We start from the raw sequence: 23813 nt of genomic DNA, 5'->3' as shown, positions 1-23813 counted from the left end.
CTAGGCTTTAGCTTCAGCCAAGTGGAAGCTAAATTGGCTGGTCATTCATATGTAAATTAGGTTGTTACCTGAGAATTCTGGAGGGGAGTGGGGGTGTGTGAATGAGGGGGTGGGGGAGCTGCTAAAAGCTGTGAACTTCCTTTTGTGTTCGTCTTGATGCATTCTCAATCATCCAGGGAAATAAATCTCCAAAAGTCACCAACTTGGAGTGGTTAGTTTCCTGAGCCACAAGGAAACTTGGAGTGTTTCAGTTTGCCATCTTAGGGAGAAATCAACACACATGGGTGTATTTCCTTTGTTGCTGAGATTTATTGATAAAAACAGTACAAAAAACCAACCATTTGTACACATATTTACAAATAATAATAAAAAGTGAGTGAGTACATTTCAACATTTTCAGCAATCACTCACAATCCTGGCACTGCCATGGTATCTGTAGTCTGCATTGAACAGCTTGAACATTACACATGTAGCTCAGTTTAAAGTTCATTCATTACAACAAGAAATCATTATTCAGTAAAATTTTATAACGTGCGTTATACTCTAAAGTAAATACCCTAGAATAATAGACAGAAAACTCCTGTATGAGGAAGCACTTGGTGAAAGTGGAAATAAAAAACTCCCTTTTAACAGGAAGAAACGTCTGGCAGAATGAGGCTCAGGGAGGGTGGCCAGTTGGGGATGAGGGAAGGAAGACAGGATAACAGACACACTGTGGAGGAGAGCCAAAGATTCATAATAACTAATGATTAAATGCAGAGTGGTGTATAAACACATAGTGAGTAGAAAAAGCGAGTGAAGCTTGATGAAGAATATTTCATTAGCCTCCATAAAAAGTATAATGGAGAAAGGAATATGGGAACAAAATTAAAACAATAAAAATAAAAGGCAAGTTTATTTATTTAATATATGCTGCTTTACTCAAACTGAATGTGCTTAAGACTAAACATAAAAGCATAAACGCCTGTGTAGGTTTACAATGCCTTAAGGCAGAGATTCAGGGGGCATTTTGCAGAAATAAATAAAAGAAAGTCCCAGCAAAACTTCACGTGAGTGGTTTCTACAATGAAAACAGATACCTTCCTGGGATCTTCCTTTCCAATGTACGATCACTCAGGAATAAGACAGACGAACTGGCCCTGATGAGAAGCATGAACAGAGACTTTGCCTCCTCCTGTGTGTTATGTTTTACGGAGACGTGGCTCTGTGAGGACATCCTGGACAGCGCGCTCAAGCTGGAGGGCTTTCATCTGCTGCGCGCGGACCGGCAGGCCGCTCTCTCCGGTAAGACCAAAGGTGGAGGTGTCTGCTTCTACATTAATAGTGGCTGGTGCACAGATGTAACAGTGATTGCTCAGCACTGCTCTTCCTCTCTGGAATACCTTTTCATTCACTGCAAACCGTTTTATTCTCCGCGGGAGTTTGCTTCATTCATCCTGGCCGCTGTTTACATCCCGCCAGATGCGGATGCGCAGGCAGCTCAGTGCGCACTCGCGGAGCAGATTCTCCACACGGAGCGGACATTCCCGGACTCTCTCATCATTGCTCTTGGGGACTTTAACAAAGCCAATCTGAGCCATGAGCTTCCCAAATACAAGCAGTATATTAAATGCCCGACCAGAGAGGAGAGGACATTAGACCACTGTTACAGCACGATCAGCGGGGCCTATCGCGCGGTGCCCCGCACTTCACTCGGACTTTCTGACCACGTCATGACCCACCTAATCCCCGCGTACAGACAGAGGCTGAAGCTCTCCAAACCTGTCGTGAGGACCAAAAAACTGTGGAGCAACGAGGCTGTGGAGGAGCTTCGCACGTGTTTGGAGACCACAGACTGGGACACATTGAAGGCTGCTTCTAACAGCTTGGACGAGTTTACGGACACTGTCACCTCCTATATCCACTTCTGTGAGGACAGCATTGTGCCATCACGCACCAGGGTGAGTTATAACAATGACAAACCCTGGTTTACTCCTAAACTCAAAAAGCTGTGGCTGGAAAAGAGAAAGGCGTTCAGAAGCGGAGACAGGGACTGCTACAGAGAGGCCAAGTACAGGTTCACTAAAGAAGTGGACATTGCCAAACATCAGCACTCTGAGAAGATGCAGCAGCAGATCTCAGAGAATGACTCGGCCTCTGTGTGGAAAGGTTTTAGGAATATCACCAACTACAAGCCTAAAACCCCCCACTCCACTGATGACTTGCTCTTAGCCAACACCCTTAACGACTTCTACTGTCGTTTTGACGAGCCATCAGGCAGCCTTCACACCTCCAACGGCCCCAACAATAGAGGCACTTTGGACACTCATTCCCCCACCTCTCCCCCCTCCATAGAGCCATCACCACCTTCAATCACTTCACCTGCAACACCCGCCCCCTCACCCCACACAAAAGAGGATTTCACACCACCTCCTCCCACCACAACTCTTCATATTCATGAAGCAGATGTGAGGAAGCAGTTTAAGAGTCTGAATGCTCGAAAAGCTCCCGGCCCAGACGGCGTGTCTCCTGCCACCCTCAGACACTGTGCAAACGAGCTGGCCCCAGTGTTTTCTGGCATTTTCAACTCCTCACTGCAGGCATGTCATGTGCCTGCCTGCTTCAAGTCCTCCACCATAATCCCTGTCCCCAAGAAACCTAGGATCACTGGACTAAATGACTACAGACCCGTGGCTCTGACATCTGTGGTCATGAAGTCATTTGAGCGCCTAGTTCTCTCCCATCTCAAGACCCTCACGGCCCCCCTCCTGGACCCCCTGCAGTTTGCATACAGAGCCAACAGGTCTGTAGATGACGCCATCAACATGGCCCTACACTTCATCCTGCAGCATCTGGACTCCCCAGGAACCTACGCCAGGATCCTGTTTGTGGACTTCAGCTCTGCCTTCAACACCATCCTTCCAGACCATCTCCGAGACAAGCTTTCCCAGATGAATGTGCCTGATCCCATCTGCAGGTGGATCACTGACTTCCTGACGGACAGGAAGCAGCATGTGAGGCTGGGAAAGAATGTCTCGGACTCCCGGACCATCAGCACCGGCTCCCCTCAGGGCTGTGTTCTTTCTCCTCTGCTCTTCTCCCTGTACACCAACTGCTGCACCTCCACCCACCAGTCTGTCAAGCTAATCAAGTTTGCAGATGACACCACCGTTATCGGACTCATCTCGGACGGGGATGAGTCTGCCTACAGGAGGGAGGTTGAACGTCTGGTGTCCTGGTGCAGCCACAACAACCTGGTGCTGAATGCCCAGAAGACAGTGGAGATTATTGTGGACTTCAGGAAGCACACAGCCCCACTCCCCCCCATCATCCTGACTGACACCCCCATCACCTCTGTGGACTCGTTCCGCTTCCTGGGTACCACCATCACCCAGGACCTGAAGTGGGAGCCCACCATCACTTCCGTCATCAAGAAAGCCCAGCAGAGGATGTACTTCCTGAGGCAGCTGAAGAAATTCAACCTGCCAACACGGACGATGATGCAATTCTACACCGCAATCATCGAGTCCATCCTCACCTCCTCCATCACCGTGTGGTACGCTGGAGCCACTATCAGGGACAAACAGAGACTGCAGTGTGTTGTGCGCTCTGCTGAGAAGGTGATTGGCTGCAGACTCCCATCTTTGCAGGACCTGTACACCTCCAGGACACTGCGGCGTGCAGCTCGGATCTCAGCTGACCCTTCTCACCCTGGACACAGTCTGTTTGACCTGCTCCCCTCAGGCAGGAGGCTCCGGTCCATTCGCACCAGAACCTCTCGCCATAAGAACAGTTTCTTCCCCTCTGCTGTTGGACTCATGAACAATAACCATATGACTGTTCCCACCACTAACACATGACCCTACGCTGTGTTCACTGCATCATTCCATGTTTGGCACTGATCACCATCTGCACTCATGTATATATCATGTATATATCTATCCACTTAGCACTTTTAATTCTTATTCTTATTTTTATATTTTTATGACAGTATGTTTGCACTGAAGCACCGCAGCAATTTCCTAATGTTGTAAACCTGCTCAACATTTGGCAATAAAACCCTTTCTGATTCTGATTCTGATTCTGTCTGATATTTAATGAAGTAGAAATGTTATGGGGGGGGGGGAAATCATTTTCTATCTTTTGACGGTGTTTCTATCACTTTCTTTATTTGGTGTTGTAGGGCAGATTGTAGGCAACGTGTTTGTTGGCTAGAAGGCCGTAAAAGTGCAGATGATTCAGATCATTCTTAAGGATAAATCAAATGAGAGCGTCTTTGCAGCTTTCACATTTTCCAAAGCTGTCCGGTGGACCCTTGGTGGCCAGTTCTGCCCTTTAGGCTGTGTGCTTGACACCCCTGATAAACAGCCATGTGATGCAGGATAGCAGAGAATTTTTGTGTTTTAAATTGCAGCAGTGCACTTTTCTAATTTCTCTATATAAATCCTCTTTAACGTGCACATACAATGGGTAGAGAGCTCCGGCAGGGACACAGAGGTGCACAGCTGCAGAGCCAGCAGGTGTGTTTCCCGGTGATATCATTCATTCTGCCCTACTTTTTCCTTGTATAGAAACACTTAATCACCCACTCTTTGAATTGAAATAGTATGGCAATCTCACGTGGAGATATACATGACCTTGTGTAGCAGTGCCTTCCTCACTACACTTACAATAAAACAGCACAAGAAATTAATTACATCATTTCTTTTTATTTCTAATTAATGTAAACACAGGTTTTTATATCATACCAAGACATATTCATTCAAATACAAATCGCATTATTACCGCTCCTATACAGATATAGGGCTGAGTAAATTTAAAGGTTTTGCTTTTTTTTACTGAAGAACACAGTAGAATAGACCTACCCTACCATTCACTGGTCATCTATAATTTATGTTATTTATGTTTTTCTTTATCTTCTGCTTACTGGAAAGATATTTCAGCTAATATAAAAGTAAAGAAAGCACACTGAAAAAGCTAACATCCATTTCCAAAGTAGCCTATGTGTAAGGTCCTTATAAAAATCTAGAAGAAAAACATACACTTACTAACTTACAAATACAAGAATCTAGAGTATCTACAACACAAAGGCACTTTTTTTTTAGGTTTCTAGGATGTAACTCCGATATGTACAGAATGCTCGAGACAAAATTGCAAATTTCCTCCTAAAACTATTTACAGCTACACCATAATATGTCAAATCATCAGTTAGTTTATCATAAGTTTAGAGGTGGGGAGGTTGTCAGCTGTTTGACTTGTTTTTGTGGGGGCAACAGAGGTGTCACTGGGCAGCTGCTGGGGCAGAGATATTCCTAACTGCCTTTGCGCCCTTCTGCTGTCTGCAGAAATGTGCCCCAGCCGAGGGTCCGAGTCAATCTCGTATCGGTAGTGATAGCCCTCCAGGACATCCTGACAAGCGTCTCTCATTTCATTGATCCACTTCTTCATACCTTTGCGATTCAGGTAGAGCACAAAGAGAAAAACCATGCCAACAAGCCCCAGAACCAGTCCCAGGAAGACATAAGAGGTCTGCAGGGTGAGATCAGCGACCTCTGCCAGGACTGGAACAACACACCCGATATCCTGGATGCTGAGCCCTCTTAGGCGGGCGTCAGTTAATGCGCCAGGTGAGGCACATCTCACAGCATCCACATCAACCTTAGCTCTCGATTTATTCAGCCACGCGACAAACTCATTGATCTCGCAGGAGCAGGTGTAGGGGTTGTTACCAAGCAGGATTCTGATGTCCCCAAGCTTGTCCAACTCCACCAGAGCATCGGTTCCGAATGTGCTGAAGGTGTTGTGCGTCAGGTCAAGCATCTCCAGGTAATTCATGCCAGAGAAGGTCCCACTGTAGACTGCCACCAAAGAGTTGTTGGAGAGGAAAAGCTGCTGCAGATTGGGAAGGTGAGAGAACATGCCCGGGGGAAGCAGCGCAAGCTTGTTCCCCGAGAGGTCGAGGCGGAGGAGCCCCGCGAGGCCCCCCCAGCGCAGAGCTGTGGTCAGGTCTGTAAGGGCAGTCAAGTTGTAGAGTGACTGGCTCAGGTTGAGCTCCTGAAGGGGACTACCAGGTATGCTGAGAGCCTCTGGATGGATGAGTGCCAGCTGGTTTCCACTGAGGTCCAGGAAGCGCAGGTTGACCAGGGAGGAGAAGGTGTGGGACGCCATCTCTGTTAACCTGAGGAGACGACTAACACTTTAACATCAGGTTTTAGACATCTGATTATATCCTCCTGCTTGGAAACAAGAAATGCTGGGAAACCTCACTGTACTATCAAGGTTAAAAAAAGAAAAACTCACAGAAACAGATCTTTATTTATTTATTTATTGTGTAAACATAAAGAAATAAACTATTCAAATACGGCTTAATACATACATGGTTGAAACTGAAAAAGAAACAAATAAAAAACACTGACATTCTCACCTGTTATTGGTTAAAATGATGTTAGTGACGTTCTCCAGCTCCGTAAACGAACTGGGTCCAATTTGGTGTATATTATTCCCTGTGATAATGACGGTCCTGGCATATCCTGGAATATTTTCTGGTGCTGTGAGCAGATCTTTAGAAACACATTTTACCGTGCGGATCACAGCGAAACACTCACAGCCAAAAGGACACTCCAAGCAGCGGCACAGAGCGCAGAAAAGAATCCCCAAAAACACAAAAACAGCAGAAAAACACATCTCTAAATAACAGCTGAAAGAGTTTAAACTACAGACGTGTATTCATAAATCAAACTTTAGCTGTTATCCTTTGTTCTCTAAAAGTGATCGGACACTGCAGAGGTGGCAAAGACTGCTCGCTCAGTCGTCGTCTGCTGCACTGTGGGAATAAAGGTTCCCGTAAAGTGATGGTAGTTCATATCACACAGAGTCTGCTGGATGAAAACGCAGTCCCCTTAAAGGTACAGAGGACAACCCACAGCCGGTCACCTTTATCCCAGTCTGCCAGGGGAGACAACAAAAGAGCTCTGCACACAGCAAATCCAAAATGCAGGTACAAAAATGGAAATATTAAACGGTTACAGACATACAATAATAAATAATACTTATTCAAGTACCAAAAACATCCAATAAAATAACATAATGCATAAACAAGTGATCAAATATTGCTCATATAACTTGGCAGGATCAAGTGTGAGGATGCACAAAAGGAAATCATACAAATCTTACTGCAAAAAAGCCAAAACAAACAAAAAAGAAGTCACTTAACATAGAAGCGTCTTATTAAGGAGGAAAATGTATCCGAGGGAGCGCAATACCCTAATTATTAACATGCGGGTTTCCATCATTCTATCTTTGGTCTAGCTGCTCATATTTCTAAGACAAATAATTGATGAATACTTCCAGCTTGAAGATTTTGCAATCCGTTTTCTATGGATTCGTCACTGAAATATATATTAGCCCGCCTGGAAACACATTCATCACTGCCGTTCATCAAAAATACATCTCTGCAACTGAAATGCATTACTCTACTGGGGTCTAATCTGGACGTCGTCTCCTTCATGATAATATTAACAAGGGGAAATAAAGCAAAAACACAAATGCAGACACTGTAGCTTGCCTTGCTAGCATAATAACCAATGAGAAATAATCAAAATATCAATAACTGAAGGACAAATTGTTCATTTCAACTGCCCCCCCCCCCCAAAAAAAACCAAAACATTTAGCTTTGCCCTTTGATACTCTTAGAACATGCATCACAACAGATGAAGAGGCAGTCACTCAGTTTGTGCGCAAACAAACGTTCCATCAGAACGCACCACTCACACCAATGACTGTGTATAAAGTATAACCAAAAAGCCTGAGGCAGCTCGTTCTACTGCTCGCCGCACTACTGTAGGTTAAACGTGAGGATGAAGGTGGCGAGGACTCCGCTGAGCATGACGAAGGGCAGCCAGGTCTTGAGGAAAGCAGCCCAGCTGGAGGATGGAAAAACACAGTAATTAGAGTACTTCTCAACACCTGGATGTGACAAGGACGTGAGGTGTGCCGGAGTGTCACATGGTGCAATCTAATATAGTGTCTACAGCCCCAGCTTGTGTCCTACTGTCCCTGTCCACCCAGCCGGTGTGCGGGGAGCCCCAGCGGAGGACTGACCTCCAGTTGTTACACAGAGGGGAAGCGCTGCCGTCTGTGATTAATTGCGCGACTCCCCTTCTGTTTAAAAGACTCCTGTGCCACAGGATCGTATGAGCAGAGGCAGCACAAGCTGTGACGCCAGCAATCTCTATGTGGGTCAGCAGAGAATAATGAGGGAGGATCTCTGAGCCATATGTCTCTTGATGCTTTCCAGCATCCAGCAGCGGAGCTATTTAACAGACTGTTCAGACTGTGGTGATGAAGATGCTTCAGGTGTGCTGCACAGTAATGTTCTCCTTCAGTTAAACTGTAATACTAGCACAGCTACTCGTATCACCCTTTGTAGCACCTATGTCTGAAAGAGTGAAACCTGCCATGATAGAGGGTTTAGTACACTCACAGGACACTTTATTAGGCACACCTTGGTAGTATTGGGTTGAAACCCCTTTTGCCTTCAGAGCCGCCTTAATTCGTCACAGCAAAGATTCAACAAGGTGCTGGAAACATTCCTCAGATATTTTGGTCCATGTTGATGTGACTGCACAGCTGCTGCAGATCTGTAAGCTGCACACCCGTGGTGTGACACTCCAGTTCCGCCACATCCCAAAGGTGCTCTACTGGATTAAGATCTGGTGATTGTGGAGGTCTTTTGAGCACAGTGGACTCATTGTCATGCTTAACCCTTGTATGGTGTTCGGGTCTGTGAGACCCGTGTTCAGTTTTTTTCAAAAGAAAAATTAAACAATTAATTATTTTTTCACGTGTAAATGTGTTGTGTCTTTCCACTCACTCCACTTGATTATAACTGATTTATTTATAACATTTTATATAAAAGAAAAACGAGAAGCACATTAATTCATAAATGTGATCTAACAAAGGTAAAGGGAAAAAATTAACCATGTTTGCTGTTCATATGTCTTGTAATTGGGATGAAGTAAACATCTGTTGAGTAATTTAACATAAAATTGTTTGATAGTGTTAATTTGGAAAGCCAAAACTCTAGCGGGTCCACCAGACCCATGAACACTGGCTGAGTAACAAAAATACGAACACCACACAAGGGTTAAGAAACTGGTTTGACGTGATTCTAGCTTTTAGACATGGCATGTTACCCTGCTAGTAGCAGAGGGACATACTGTGGTCCTAATAGGAGCAACAATATTCAGGTAGGCTGTGGTGTAGAAATGATGCTCAGCTGGTACTAAGAGGCAGCAGCCTGAACACTGATACCAGGCACGCTTTCATGTTGTTTACCCTAAATTCTGACCTTACTATCCAATCTCACAGTAGAAACTGAGACTCATCAGACCAGGCAACATTTTTCCAATCTTCCATTGTCCAAATTTGGTGAGCTCGTGTGAATTGGAGCATCTGTTTCCTGTTTTTAGCTGGTAGGAGTGGGACACAGTGTGATCTTCTGCTTCTTGTAGCCCATCTGCTTCATGATTTGTCATGTTGTGCATTCAGAGATGCTCTTTTGCAGACTTTGGCTGTCATGAGTTACAACGAAGGTATGTTGCCTTTATATAAACTCAAAGCGGTCCAGCCATTAGCAAATTAATCATTAATTTTATACAACCTGTTTCCAGAAAAGATGAGACATTGTGTAAAATATAAATAAAACTTACAATATAAATCAATCAATTTGATTCTAACTAGATGTTTCAAAGGAGGTGGGATAGGGGTATGATTCCCTCCGTGTTGCCTCATTTCTTCTTTTAGCAACACTGTGTAAGGGTTTGGGAGCTGAGGAGATCAGCTGATAACTTTTGAAAGTTTTATAGAGGATTTCACCTGTGCAACAGTTAAGGGCCCTAAAAATACACTAAATATTGTCTGCAGGGTGGCATGTTTGGACTGCAGGCAGACGAGTTTCGCAGCTGGGTTCTTTTACTGCGAAGCGATGCTGTTGCAGCATGTGCAGAGTGTCTTCTGTATTGCACAATGTTACTAAAAAACATAACCTGTATAAATATTTCAGCATTAATAATAGCTTGACAAATGTGAAAGTTAACCAAGCCAAAAGATCACGCCCGTTCGTTTTTGGTTTCCAGGTTTCCTTGGATGACTCTAAATGGTAGCATGTGGTATTAGTGGCGGGAGGGCGGGGCAGTGTTTAGCACTGTTGCTCCACCCACCAACAGGGGCCTTTCTTTGTAGAGTTCACATGTTCTCTCTGGGTACTCAGACTCCCTCCCACAGTCCGAAGACATGCATGTTGGGTTAGGCTGTAGCAGGAATGAGAGTGTGAAGAGTGATCTGTCTCTAGCCGCTCTTATCATTCATACATGTGTTTTATTCCTGCAGTGCTGGAATAAGTGGCCAAAATATTTACCTTACGTGTTTCCCGTGAGTGAGAGACAGCACACACAGGTTCACCATGTTCCAGGATGTGCTGTTGTCGTAGCGCATCAGGTTGAGGGCCATGGCAACGTGGGAATGGCAGTTATCAAAGCACAGATTGTGCTTCAACAAAAAGTAAATAAATAAGTATTTATTATTAAATCACTAATGTGCAAGGAGGGTCACTAGTGTCAAAATGAATTAATTAAATACATCATTATATAATTAATTAATGAAAACTATAATTAAATATTATTACATATTTAAAAATATATTTTAATTGTAAGTAATTAATCAAACACTTAATTCATTTTGGCACTGAAGGCCTTCCATAAACACAATCCAGAAATGTGTTAATTAATTCATAAGAGAATGCTAAATACAACAATCTTACCGGCCTGCATTTATACTCCTCTGATGCATCGTGCACAGCTTTGTCCCATGTAGCTGCACCATTACCACACACTTTATCCACATCAAGCTTCCAATACCTGAAGTATTATTTTAAAAGAAAACAGTGAGTTACCTTTAATGCGTTATCTCTGCTCCCCCCCTACTTGTTAAAAGACAATAATATCATCAATAAACTTACTTTGTGGGTCTACCAAACCCCATGTTATCCTCCTGCAAAGAGCGGAAATCATGCATGTGAATTAGTGCTGTACGATCATGATCCAATACCAAGTAAATACAGGGTCAGTATTGACAACACCAACACCGACACTGATACTTTAAACTTATAAAGGTAGAAAAAGACTAAATCTGAACACAGTTTATAACACAGTAGTACTGATCCAATACCAGTACCATATTCAAATTGCTTCCCACCGCTAATGCGAATCTATCCTTGAGACTCCCATTGAGAAGGTCTAGCACTTTAACATCAGTCTCTATGCGGTGATGTGATAAACTCGATGCAAAAGCAGTGCTCACCGAGACAAAATATGACCCTGCGAAATCTCGTATGACTCCAGCAGAAGTGCATATGCCCATGTGACCGATGAAGGGGAGCACCCACCTGCAGGACGCACGCAAATAACACACGAGGCAATTACTGTACGTCCTAATGTCCAGCAAAACAGCTAACGCAATACCATTACAAGGAAACAGTATTAGCGGATAAGATAAACATAGCTTCGTTTCATCTGCTGCCACAGCACAGGAGCATCAATACTGCAGTAGCCTCTTACGTTAAAATGGGAATGGGTGTCCAGACAATGCAGAAAGGGTAGCGGCTGCTTTTTCTGTCGTTTTTTGGGAAATCACCGTGGTAGCTCATCATTACGTCGGTATCGTTCGCCTCCGCCATCACAGCCTGGAGTGACAGAAGGAGATGAACGGCAGTGACGCACAGCGGAGGTACGCAGCCACCTCCTCCAACCGTCGGTCCGTGAACGCAGCACGGGCCATCTGTTCGTCGATTAAGGCCTTTACGGTCAGCGAGGAGGGATTTAATGTTAGCTGCAGCGCCCTAGCACTTTACCTCTATAACAAATCTAAAAAATAATTTTTTTTTGTCGTTTTCATGTATTGCGATAGTCTCTAAATACATGCATAATGGTCTCATTTCACTGTAAAACTGACTGCTTTGTGGTTCTGCAATTAATTCACCACATCAATGAAACATCTGCAAAACACTTGCTTTTCCAGCCCAGCGTTGTTGCTACAGAGTTACCTGCAGTAACTTCTCCCACAGATGGGTCACCTCATTAGATGAGATGCTCATTTAACTTGCTTGTGATGTACCGTGCTCGCATTTGTTGCCCGACAGTCAGCAAAAAGCGCGGACACTGACGAACGGGGATCCTCCTAACCTAGATAAAACTAAGTGCTACTGTACGCGTTGTGTAACCGCCAAGCTAAAAAGGGCAAACAGATGAAACAAACAATGAATCAAAAGGATACTAAGGTGGTGTTCAATAATTTTTATTCTTTGTTCTGTTTGCCACAAAGGTCTTACAGGATTCCTCAAAGAAAACAGAGCATCTCAAATTAATGAACAAATGAAAACGAATGGAAGCCTTAGTGATGCATGTAGCTGAGGACTCCATTCATGAACATTTACCCTATCTAAGGGTAAAGAAGACCCAGCGAGCACTGGATGGCTTGTGGCTGTGCTGTTTTATTGCCCTGCATCTATGCTCAGAGAAGCCTCGTGCAAGCAGGACTGAACACCTGGCTGCAGCAGAGGACTAATGCTAGAGCCACGCAGCTAGTAGGCAGGAACCCTAAAGCTGCCCCCTCCCCCCAAAAAATGACATTGACACTTCATCTCAAATGATGTGAAATCAACAGGACTAGAAGAAAAAAAAAAACTGTATTAGAAAGCTGCTTTCTTTGACCTGTCAATAATCTATTGTAAGAAAAACCTCTTAACTAAAAGGAGCCAAAGTTATGTTTCAATGAAACAAAGAAGTCTAACATTAATCCTTCGCTGTTTACGTGACAGATGGCAACCTTTGGCAGAAGAACCCCTTGTTTTTTTTTTCCTTCTTCCTCCTGACAGTTGTAAACTAAAAAAGCATATAAATACATTTCATTAGAGCAACTCTGGCAGCGTTCACAACTTAAAGAGCGAGTTAATTCTAGCCTTCCAGTGGCCAAAACTCCAACGGAAAATAGGATTGAGGCTAACTTAAATAACTTGGGTGTGCAGCCTTTCCGAGATGAGTGGGTACTGTGACGCTTTGCTCTGTCTGCCGAGCAGACAGGAGTTGTAACAAATACACCGTTTTCGGGTCAGAGATCTTATTCTGACCGCGCGGCCACACGCCGACCTGAAAATAGGCCACCAGATACGCGCCTCTCCAACATAAACCTGAGGAGCGATGCGTGCTGAACTCCTCCTTCTTTGTGAGAAAGTGGGGGAGTGAAGTTTGAAGGTGCTCTCCTCAAAGTCATCCCACTGCCACCGCAGGGTGGAGGGAGGGACGGGCTGAGGTGTTGTAGGTGCTTCGAAGGGGTGGAAGGGTGCTGTCGCAACCCTCCATGAATTTCTCTACCCCCAAAAGTGGTCTCCACCAGTCCTCTCACAGGACAGGGGAGGGTGATGCATAGTGCAGAGATGTGACACGACATTCACTCAATGTTCTGTCAGACGGGGCTGGGGAGTAGGGCGAGGGGATTTCAGATTCAAACAGGAGCTAGTAGAGTGCTTTGCTTCCTAAAATCCATTCTGCAGAACAGATGACTATTTGCTTAGCTGGGCCTGCACTGTACTTGTCCCTCTGAGCTTTCTTCATCGTCTGAACCATCTGGACCGACACCGCGCAGGCCTGTGATGCGATAGCCCATGTTAAGCAGCATGACCTCCAGCGGATCCGCGTTCATGCGCCGCTGATTAGCCTGAGCAGCTCCCTCCATGTCTTCCACCACACGCCCGTTTTCGCTGTCTGTCTGCGGTATTTAAAAAGAAAAAAACAAAAGAAGTGATCAAATATAATTCCAACAGCATGACACATCTTTTTAATGAATGGCATCTCCTTAACACACTCCCAAAGCATGTCAAGACCAAGTCTGCGCATAGAGGAGTTTCCTCTGTTTACCTCTGGCCTGGGGTTCCATAACCGAACGACAGGGTCGATACCGCTAGTAGCCAGGAAGCAGTAGCTGGGGTGCGGCTGTAGGCAGTTGACTATGGACTCATCCCCCTGCAGGATCCTCACAAGATTGGTTGTTTCTTTTTCCCAGATAAAGAAAGAGCCATCGTCTGAGCCGCTTACAATATACTGGCCTTTGCTGTGGAGAAAAAGAATCCATTCAGACCTGCCTGATGAGCCATGTTCCTGGGACACAAACCTTTTACGGGGAATTTAAATATTTACTCGGAAAATTGTGCAATCGTTTTACATTGAACTTCTTTCATAGAATGTCAACTTCACTGCGCAGATGTGTACAGTACTGAGAACAGCTGAGGTGAAGGTTAAGCAACAGCAGCGTGCCATTTTCTACCATCACTCAGCATACAGTACCTCCTTTGGCCCATGGTATCAAAAACCAGTCTCGTTAAGCTGTTGGAACTGCACTCACTAATCAAACACATCATAAAGATTTGTGTTTATTTAAAAGGTAAACTAAATGAGCCACAGCGTGAGTTGGTGTTGATTAGAATATATTCTGACTGTTATAACGTCATGGGAAGTAGACGATTTAGTCACACTTTTGAACAGCAAAAACAAACAACTGCTTCATAGGCCAACATCTAAAAGTACGACCGACTCTAAAGAAACTAAACAACTTGTTTAGATTGAGGAACTGTTGATTGTGTAAAACTAATAGAACAAAATTATGTTAAAATAAAAAAGGCCAAATAGTAATCAAACAAAGCTGTTAATCAGCCCCCAAAAGCTGCTCACACATGCTAAAAATATGGCTGAGATTCCACAGCTTTGTAATAAAGAACACTTTACTCCTGTGCAGCTACTTTCAAAGCTGTTTGAGCATTTTGCTGCAAAAGAGGTTTGACTAGTTACTGAGTGCAACAGTGTTAATGTGTAAAGGCTCGGCTTTATTTATAATCGCTTGAGCACAGTGTGTCATTTAGATAAAGATCACGTTACATTTCAAAGCTCACGACTGCCCCCTAGTGATGACACAGCGGCCTGGCAACGAGATTAACCCACCTTCCAAAAAAGTTGGCTTCTTTGATGTCAGTGGTGGTGTTACAGTGACCGCAGTATCTGTGTTTGTAGTCAAAGCTGCGCTCTCTCAGCTCCAGCTCATCTTCAGGAATGGACTCTTTCCGACTGAACGAGTGGAATCGGATGGAGCTGTTGGCCTTTTTGTCTTCTGCAGTTATAGAAAAAACTTTTTTTTTTTACTGTAATTCACACAGATTTTAAAACTAAAATATACACAAAGAAACGACATGTGTACTACAAAGCAGGTTTTTTAGTGAGCATACAATCATTGTAAATAATGGCAATTATCCAATGAAGTGTGATATAAATGTTTTTTTCTAGATCTGTGTAAATTCTCTGAGAGTTACTGAAAATTAGCCAAGAGCTATTTCTTTCTTTCCCACCTGATTCTGACTTGGAGTAAAGAGCAGCCTTGATGTCTTTATCTAAGGCATCACAGGCACTGCTGTGCGCCTGCTCTGGAAACTTCCCTTTGAAATCGTCCAGACACTCCAGAGCCTCAGCCACATATTTTAGCTCAAACAGACACCGTGCCAGCCTGAAATGTGCTTTCAGATGACCGGGGTTTAGACTCAGAGCCTTCAGACAGTCCCTGAGGGCATCATAATGGTCTCCATCCCTAAGAATCACATAGAAAAACATAAAGACTCAGGGTTTCCAAAGGTTTTAGAATTAAAAAAAGCATCATTCCTCTGCACTAAAGCAACGCCGCATACCACTTGCGTTTCATATAGGCCGCAGCTCTGTTCCCGTACAACATGGCGTTGCTGCTCGCCTGATGAATGCCTAAACTGTACAGCTGGATGGCCTGTGTCCACTGCTGCCGTGCAAAAGCATCATTAGCTTGTTGTTTTATCTTCTCCAGGTGAGGAGGGAGGTCATTAGAACTGAAAGACAAAAGGGAAAAGCAGATATTTTGACATAAATTCAAATGTATAACCTCAGTCAATAGACGTGTAGTGGAAAGAGCCGACGTTTACCTAGACTGCATTTTGCTCCCAGTAAAGTGAATGTGGCCAGCTGGCAGGTGAATTCCATTGGAGACGCCGTTTGTCGTCTTTCCATTCTGCACATCTCCTGGAAAGCGAGAGATTCAATAATCGGCATTCTTCATGTACTTTGGAGTTAGTGTGAAACTCAGTGTTTATTATCTACCTGTTGACGATTGGCATTTCTTTGGAAGCAAGAATGTATATGGCCTCTGTTTGAACGTCAAGTCAAACAGATACACCTGCAAGAACCATAAAGAGATAGTAAAAGGATCCCATAAGAATGCCTCTGCGATTCTCACATGGTTCCCTCTCTGTTTGGTGATGCATTACCTGTTCCCCGCCCATGTTAACAAGCAGCTCGGTGCCATCAGGACTGAAAGTAACATAGGTGGCAACCAGGACCCTCAGGCGGTTATTGTAGTCAGGGAGTTTCACCGGCAGGTGACCTGAAACATTCAGTCAGATGGTAATGGTATTAAACCACAGTCCAGAATATAAATGCACCCATTAAAAGAATTTGATTCCAGACAATTTATCTGTATACACACCTGCAACATAATACTGCCCAGCTCCATCTGGGATGGGCTTCTGCCTTTCACAGAATGTGTGCACAGCTGCCGATGTGCTTTGACTCAGAGATTTCCTGTGTGAGGAAGAAAAGAAAAAAAAAGTTCGGAACTTCCTTGTCAAAACTTGGAACGCACCACAGAGTAACTACAAAGCGCTTTATTTGACAGTTTGCCGAGTACTCACTACCACAGAATAGCATGAAAAAGCCAAACTCACCTGTAGTTGTGTATCATCCTGATGTCGTACAGACGTACAAAAGGCCCATTGGCTCCCACAGCCAGGTAGTTGTTGTCCCGTGGGTTAACAGCTAAACATTTGGCCTCGACGAGCTGACCACAGAACTCTGTGAGATCGATCAGCACCTCCGAGTGTTTACTGTTCTCCCTCAGGTCGTATTGTCTGCAGTGAACAAGGACAACATGCACATATTACCTTGGCAAAACCACCCACTACCAAGTCTAAGGAGCTTGGAAAGAAAAGCGTCTGGACTTCTTTACGTTGCTTGAAGACGTTTCACCTCCTATCCGAGAAGTTTTTAAAAAGAGGTTTTTACACCATTACAAAGATTTTTTTTTCTTCACAGCAGGTACTAAGCTAAAAAAGAAAAGCAGAAACAAACAAGATTGATCCACACAACACACTCATTGTCCCACATATTTCTAACACTGACCCCAAGTGACAGTAAACAGCTACAACATGTAGATGTGGGTCTACAAACCTGCAGGCTACGAATGCACCAACATGCTGTGAGCTTTGATCACACTGCAGATTAAGGCTGGGCAATATGGCCAAAAATATTTATCACGATATATATTTGAAAATTTGCGATAACGATATAACTGAAGATATAATTGACGGGAGACAAAATACTTTACAACTCCACAACTTTATTAGTGGAAAAAGAACCCCCATCAATGCATTTTGACTTAAACAAGCAGCGGTTTTTATGTGCATTAAAGCTATATAAAAATTTAACAGTGTAAATGCAAATTCCTTGCTGACAGTTTGGCCCCACAATGAGCTCACCCGTAACCCTGGCTGATTGTGACCCACACCTGTTTTCACACTTTGGCTCATGTGATTAGGTAGAGGATCATCAGGGGGTCCTTTGTCCCTCTTTGGGGGGGGGGACACTCCCACTGGGTTTAAATCTGAGACTCTCCACCTTTTGACTCTTAGAACTGAAGAAGCTTCTCGGATGAGAGGTGAAATGTCTTCAAGCAACTTAAAGAAGTCCAGACGCTTTTCTTTCCAAGCTCCTTAGACTACGATGACCTGGATGACTGAGAACCTTCACAGACACCCACTACCAACATAACATTTGACTTTAATACATTATTGATCTCTTTGGTCTAACCTGATGATGCCGTCCTCCGCAGCACTCCAGAAGGTGTTGGGCCACATGGGTGCTGTGGCTATGCGTTTAACTCTGTTTGTATGATCAGAAAACATATGGATGGTTTCCTTCACTGTCAGGTCATGCACGTGGACTTTTGTGTCGGCTGCACCCGTTACCAAAATTCTGTCCCCGGAGTGAGGCAAGAACTGCATGGACAAATAAAAATACCAAAGTGAACTGATAAGAACTGAGATGCAACACTTTATTGGCTCATATTGGCACTGTTGACATCAGGCGACCAGCTGATTAGTAAATAAGCTGACAGAGTCCAACGATCATCTGTAGGGCATGTTCGGTTTAATAGTCCTCACATCTGAGACAGATATGAGGACTGTTTGATTCTGTACTCACTTAAAAGTACCAAATAATATACTTTATAATAGGAGGTAATTAATAATAATGAAGATCAATTTGTTACACTGCCGTTTGAAAACCTGAGCTGTAAACACTGGCACTGACCCAAAATCTTACAAACAGCGCATCCCCACTAAGTATACACACACAATGTTTGAGAAAGGCTTAGCTTTGAAATAAATGGTGATATAAATGTCAATAGTCACACACAGGACATTGTTATGACATTTACAAAGACTTCTTAAGCTGAATTCATAGTCCAATGTTTGTATCCATTTACATAGCTGTATGGCTACACAGAGAAGAGGATTATGGGAATTCAACCAACACTGAGGGTGCAGAGGCACACTTGCTGCAGTTCTCCACAAAAGTGTGCAAAATGAACAGGAAAGAGAACACCAGTGGAGTTCATCACGAGGAGGAAGAAAAGGAAATAAGACATCATAAAATAAATATATATATATATATGTAGGGGTGGGCGATATAAATGATATACGATAGAAACGATATAAATTTGGCCAACGTTAGAGATTTTGACTATACCACGATAGCGCATGTTGATGATGTCATCAAGCTGCGCCTGTTTTGACCGAAAGCGTCGTAGCGGCTGCAACCATTATCATCTGCAAATTATGCCGGGCGACAGTCATAGCAAAGAGATGAAGCACTTTTGAAATATGGGGAAAGCCAAAAACTGCGCTTCCTCCACTTCCGTAACATTGATTCATTAATGCTGATTTCTCTCGCAGCTGCAAATTCCTTTCTGACAGTTTAACCAAAAGGCATTTCCAGTGGAAATTGGCCGACAGATCCTGAGCATAACATGTATAATATCCACAAAACTTAAAAGGAGGTTATACACACACAATACAGTAATATTATGTAGAAGCACAGTACGTATTACTCTGCGAGGTTCCCAACTACGGTAGCCATAATGCTCCGACAATCCATAAAGCGGTGCGGCTTCACAGCTTAGCAAAGTCGTACTAAAACATTTTTGACAGATTTTTGAGCGCCGTGTACCACATAAAATCGGTTCGGTAATAATAGTAATAATAGTAATAACGACGTGGTGTGTATCTGACGGACGAAAGCTAAACCAGTTCCACACCACTGAAGTTGCAGCATTTTTACAAACCAATTCTGGTTCATCTGTTTCATTCAACGATTCTTCTCATTCTCCGTCACCGCCATGCTTTTCCCACCATGTGCGTATGAAAACAAAGGCACTGCGTATGCGCATTTTACCCATATTCTATCGCGATACTTCATTTTCTTATCATTGCCTAACATTGTACTGGTATTACCGTGAACGGTATGATAAGGCCCAGCCCTACTGCACATCACAGCGAAAATTATTCTCTGCCATATTTTCGTAATTAACCTTGAGGAAGAGCAACAAGGCAGCCTCAATTGTGCAATGACTGCAGTATTAATATGTTTCTAAGCTCAGGCACCATCCAGTACACTGTAGAATGTGTTCTCCTTACCTTTACAGAGAATATGTTAGCCGCATGACCTGTGTGCATAGTTGTTAGCTTCTTGTGCCTGAATGGATCCCAGATGATGGCATGTTGATCATCCGAGCCTGAAGCCAGCAGACTGAGTACGAGGAAAAAATAATAACAATTCAAAGAAGCCAAGCAGCATTTCTTTAAGGTATGCACCTTTTTTTTGTTGATTTATTACATTTACACGTTATATTACAGGTATTAGAACTAACTAATAAGCAGTTGGACCTGTGTTGCTAGATTCACTTTAGAATGGATGCAATATCTTTATGTTAAACTGATCCCTCCTGGTGTGCTGAAGGTGTCAGATTACGAAAGAAGCAGACTCACACCACTGATAAACATGGCGAGTGAGACTACTTTTACTAACTAGTAGACAATGTTGGGGTTGTTACTAGGAAAAAAGTAATGTATTAAACATTACTGGTTACTTTTCTTAAAATGTATGTAGTACATAAAATTACTGAAACACACTGTCACATACTTAATTACCAGGCAACTAATATAAAACTGAGGTTACAGTTCCACACACCAACACAAAACCCCACCCTAATGAGGGCACAAATACAATCTTTCTTTTAGTTTTCACATATGAAAACAAAGTCAACAACACAAAATAAAGTTGAAAGGGTCTTCAAAGCTATCGCCACAGTGATTCTACTGCAAAAATATGTACAGGTAGAAATGGAGTCTGCAAGCCTGACTACACATCACTGCCTTTTAAAGTTCAGGCTTTGGCTGCTGGGCTGGGATCGCCATACAATAAACTTTGACATTATTCTGGGTTTCTTGTCTAGCTTTGTGTATAATGCAGATGTTTCTGTCCTACATGCAGTTTGTCATCATGGCACTCTTGTCCTTTGGTGCAATAAAAATAAAAGTAATAACCATATTTCTGCTCTTTAAAAGCATTAAAAAAAAGTTTTCTTCTTTCTAGCAGCCAGTTGCTCAGATAACTGAAGAGCCTTTGTAATTCAAGTAACAACATAACTGTAACTGTATTGTAATTAGTGAGTAACGCATTAAATTACTAAAATAAGATATAATGTGATTATATTATTACTTTGCAACACGTTAGACCCAACACTGATAGTAAAACTGTGACATTTAAAATCCAAGCAGGAAGTGAACAGGATGCAAACCTTATCTGGACAGATACAACAGAAATTCACTGTACATACAGGGTTCACAGGGTTTGATCACTTACTCTCCACGTTCGTTCCACTCCAAACAGTTCACACAGCCTGTGTGGCCCTGTTGAAATAAATGACATTGAGGGTCAGACGAAGAGAACAAAAGAAAAAAAAGTGTCCCAATGTGTTTACAGAAAAATATGTCATGTTATTAGTGACCTGAAGCTCAGCCTCCAGTCCAAGTCTCTTGATGAAGGGGTCAGTCACATGGTAGAACCTTTGGAAGCTTGCAGCTCTCTTGTCCTAAAGACAAAAGAGCACATCTCCATCAGACTCTCCATCAGACGGGGATGATCACACTGGCTCTGGACTGTTCTTACATACCCTGATCTGCCTGTGCAGGATATCTCTGGAGATGTTGGCAGTAGTCATGGCCTCACCGCAAAACATAAATTAGGTTTCGAGGCTGGAGGTTTCCAAGGGTCAGAGATCAGGATTCATTTACTCTTTTTTTCCTTGTGACCAAGCTGTAAAAACGCAGAATGGATTAAGGCAGAGCAGAGACTTGTTAGAAGACAGAGACTTTACACCGGTATAGCGTCAATATCAGCTTTAAACAGAAAAAGGAAAAAGTCGACATTAAACTCAGGCATGTGATTTATTCAGAGATTTTTTGTTGCTCATCTGACATAGGCACAAAACATACCGCTAGCTGGTCTACAGATAGTATTTGCTCCCGTTACCTACAAAGCGACTTCATTAGCTAACCAGGCTAATGTTAGCAACGTAGCTCTGGGAATACAACAACTGACAGTTTTGCAAAAAACTAACAATTATTTAAAATCTAAAGCCCCATTAGCCTACGAGAATGGTTAACGATCCGTGCACAGGGCCTTTGAGAGACCTGTCGTTCATCAAGAAGCTGGCGTTAGCGTACTGGCGTTACCTTGCTAGCTAAACAAAACATCCACTTTATATAACGTTAACATTTGCAGCGCTTTGGTGATAATTTACAACTGTTAAACAAAACTCACCGTTTCCCTCGAGCTAAGGAAGCCTCTGTCAAGAAATGTCCATTTAGTAAAAGTCACAAATTGCACTCCGTGTGACTTTGTTGACAGGATACTCGCTAATACCTTCGCAGACCTGAACACAACCCTCCTCCACTGCACATAAGCACGCAACTTTGTTCCGCCAGCTGAAAATACACCAAACTCTTCCGGTCTGTTTGGACATCACAATAAAAGCATTCCAGAATAAAAGCATTTTCAAGTAACGTTTAATAAAGGAGCACTACAACAAAGAATGTAACATATATTTACCAAATGTTTAAGCAATACATAGTATTATTTTGTAATTTGATGGTAATCTTGAAGGAAGAATTTGTGAATAGTGTTGTGCGGGTGAATCATGTGTAAGTAAGGATCCTGACTTTGAAAATAGGGATGGTGTACACGAGGTAGTGAGACCTGCTATGATGCTGTGATGTGTGATTTGGAGATGGTGACACTAACATAAAGACAGAAGGTGGCGCTGGAGGTGGCAGAGTTAAGGATGTTAACGTTTTCATTGGTAGAGACCAGGATGGGCAGGATTAAAAAACACGTATATCAGTGGAACAGCTCGGGGTGGAGGCAAAGTTAGAGAGGCAAGGCTCAGATGGTTAGCAGAAGAGGGATAGTGGGATAGTGAATATAAATCTGCCAGGAAGGAGAAAAATAGAAAATCCCCAGAGGAGGTTATAGATGTAGTGAAGGAGGTCACGCAGAAGGTCAGGCTAACAGAGGAGGATGCTGGGGGTAGGGTGAGATGGAGCCAGATGGTCTGCTGTGACGACCCTTAAAGGCAGCATCAAAAAAGAAGATTTTGTAAATGAATGAGTGAAAACAATAAGAGTAATTTTATGTACTTCACACAGTGAATGAGGAAGGAGAGTTTCCTTATGTAAAAAAGCAGTCAAATTAAGAGGGCGGGCAGAGTTTGTAAGTGACCAAGCAGACCTATGTGTTTATGAGTGGAACAGTCTGAGTTCAATTAAAACAACCTGGGATATTTACAACCCACTGAGTGATAAAGTATCTGACTTTGTGAATTATGGTATGAATACAAACAATACAAACTCTCTCATATATATATATATATAAAATAATAATGATAATAATAATATTTTATTATTATTATTATTATTATTATTATTATTATTATTATTATTTGGCTTTATTTTATTTTTAGGTCTGTCTTTTCTGAACTACTTTTAAAAAAAGATAATAGTTTCAACTTTTAGTTTTTCTTTAACAGTAAGATTGTTAAACCTGAATCTCATTGCATGTGTTTTTACAACCCTTAAATAAAGATGCAGCAAAGTAGTAAGTTTAATATTCAGATATTAGAGTTCTTCAGAAACTTTCGAAACTCTAAAAGAACATAAAAGTTGTCCGCTGTAATAATAGTGTCTTTAAAGTTTGTAATGATTACTTGTACTTTTTCAGGGGTCAGTAATACTCGATTCTGCTCTACTCTACAATTCTATGGTTCTTTTTTCAGTTCTTACCAAACTTGGCTCAAAAAATGGAAGTGAAAGTGTGACATATGCTGAGTTTGTTTGTTGCTTTATTGCAGGAAGTTGAGAAACTGACATTTGTAATACTCAACATCTGCCATCATAGGGTAACATGTGCAGCAAATTAGGATTTTCTTTTTGAAATTTGACACTTGAGAAATCAGAGTTTTGGCACGATTGTCAGCTGACAATTTCACGTGCTAGCAGTATGTGGTATAGTATATTATTCTTACTTTTGTATCTATAGTAC

The 23813-nt window shown here is 42.8% G+C and overlaps 3 protein-coding genes across 3 annotated transcripts; all 3 read right to left on the bottom strand.

The window, feature by feature from the left end:
• Positions 1–4674: 4674 nt before the first annotated feature.
• LOC146563867 (trophoblast glycoprotein-like) lies at positions 4675–6664 on the bottom strand. The gene is made up of 2 exons (XM_085291212.1): positions 6404–6664; positions 4675–6157 (listed from the first exon to the last, which is right to left on the bottom strand). Exons 1-2 carry the CDS (start codon positions 6661–6663, stop codon positions 5188–5190), a joined length of 1230 nt encoding a protein of 409 aa, XP_085147338.1. The 5' UTR covers position 6664; the 3' UTR covers positions 4675–5187.
• A 1099-nt stretch (positions 6665–7763) lies between these two features.
• Positions 7764–11843, bottom strand: LOC146563866 (transmembrane protein 222-like). The gene is made up of 6 exons (XM_085291213.1): positions 11595–11843; positions 11338–11422; positions 10997–11028; positions 10799–10895; positions 10397–10527; positions 7764–7901 (listed from the first exon to the last, which is right to left on the bottom strand). Exons 1-6 carry the CDS (start codon positions 11711–11713, stop codon positions 7814–7816), a joined length of 552 nt encoding a protein of 183 aa, XP_085147339.1. The 5' UTR covers positions 11714–11843; the 3' UTR covers positions 7764–7813.
• A 492-nt stretch (positions 11844–12335) lies between these two features.
• On the bottom strand, positions 12336–22227 carry wdtc1 (WD and tetratricopeptide repeats 1). Its single transcript, XM_085291211.1, has 16 exons — positions 22038–22227; positions 21388–21530; positions 21223–21306; positions 21078–21124; positions 19850–19961; positions 17964–18151; positions 16823–17005; positions 16585–16679; positions 16367–16482; positions 16200–16275; positions 16025–16121; positions 15761–15931; positions 15428–15663; positions 15027–15192; positions 13950–14142; positions 12336–13800 (listed from the first exon to the last, which is right to left on the bottom strand). The coding sequence occupies exons 2-16, from the start codon at positions 21451–21453 to the stop codon at positions 13603–13605; spliced, it is 2028 nt and encodes a 675-aa protein (XP_085147337.1). The 5' UTR covers positions 21454–21530; positions 22038–22227; the 3' UTR covers positions 12336–13602.
• Positions 22228–23813: the final 1586 nt, after the last annotated feature.

This window comes from Mchenga conophoros, linkage group LG11 (assembly GCF_057382185.1).
Source record: "Mchenga conophoros isolate Kocher_MC1m ecotype Shallow Benthic linkage group LG11, M_conophoros_male_GT1.1, whole genome shotgun sequence".
NCBI lineage: Eukaryota > Metazoa > Chordata > Actinopteri > Cichliformes > Cichlidae > Mchenga > Mchenga conophoros.
This window is presented reverse-complemented; position numbering and strand designations above follow the sequence as displayed.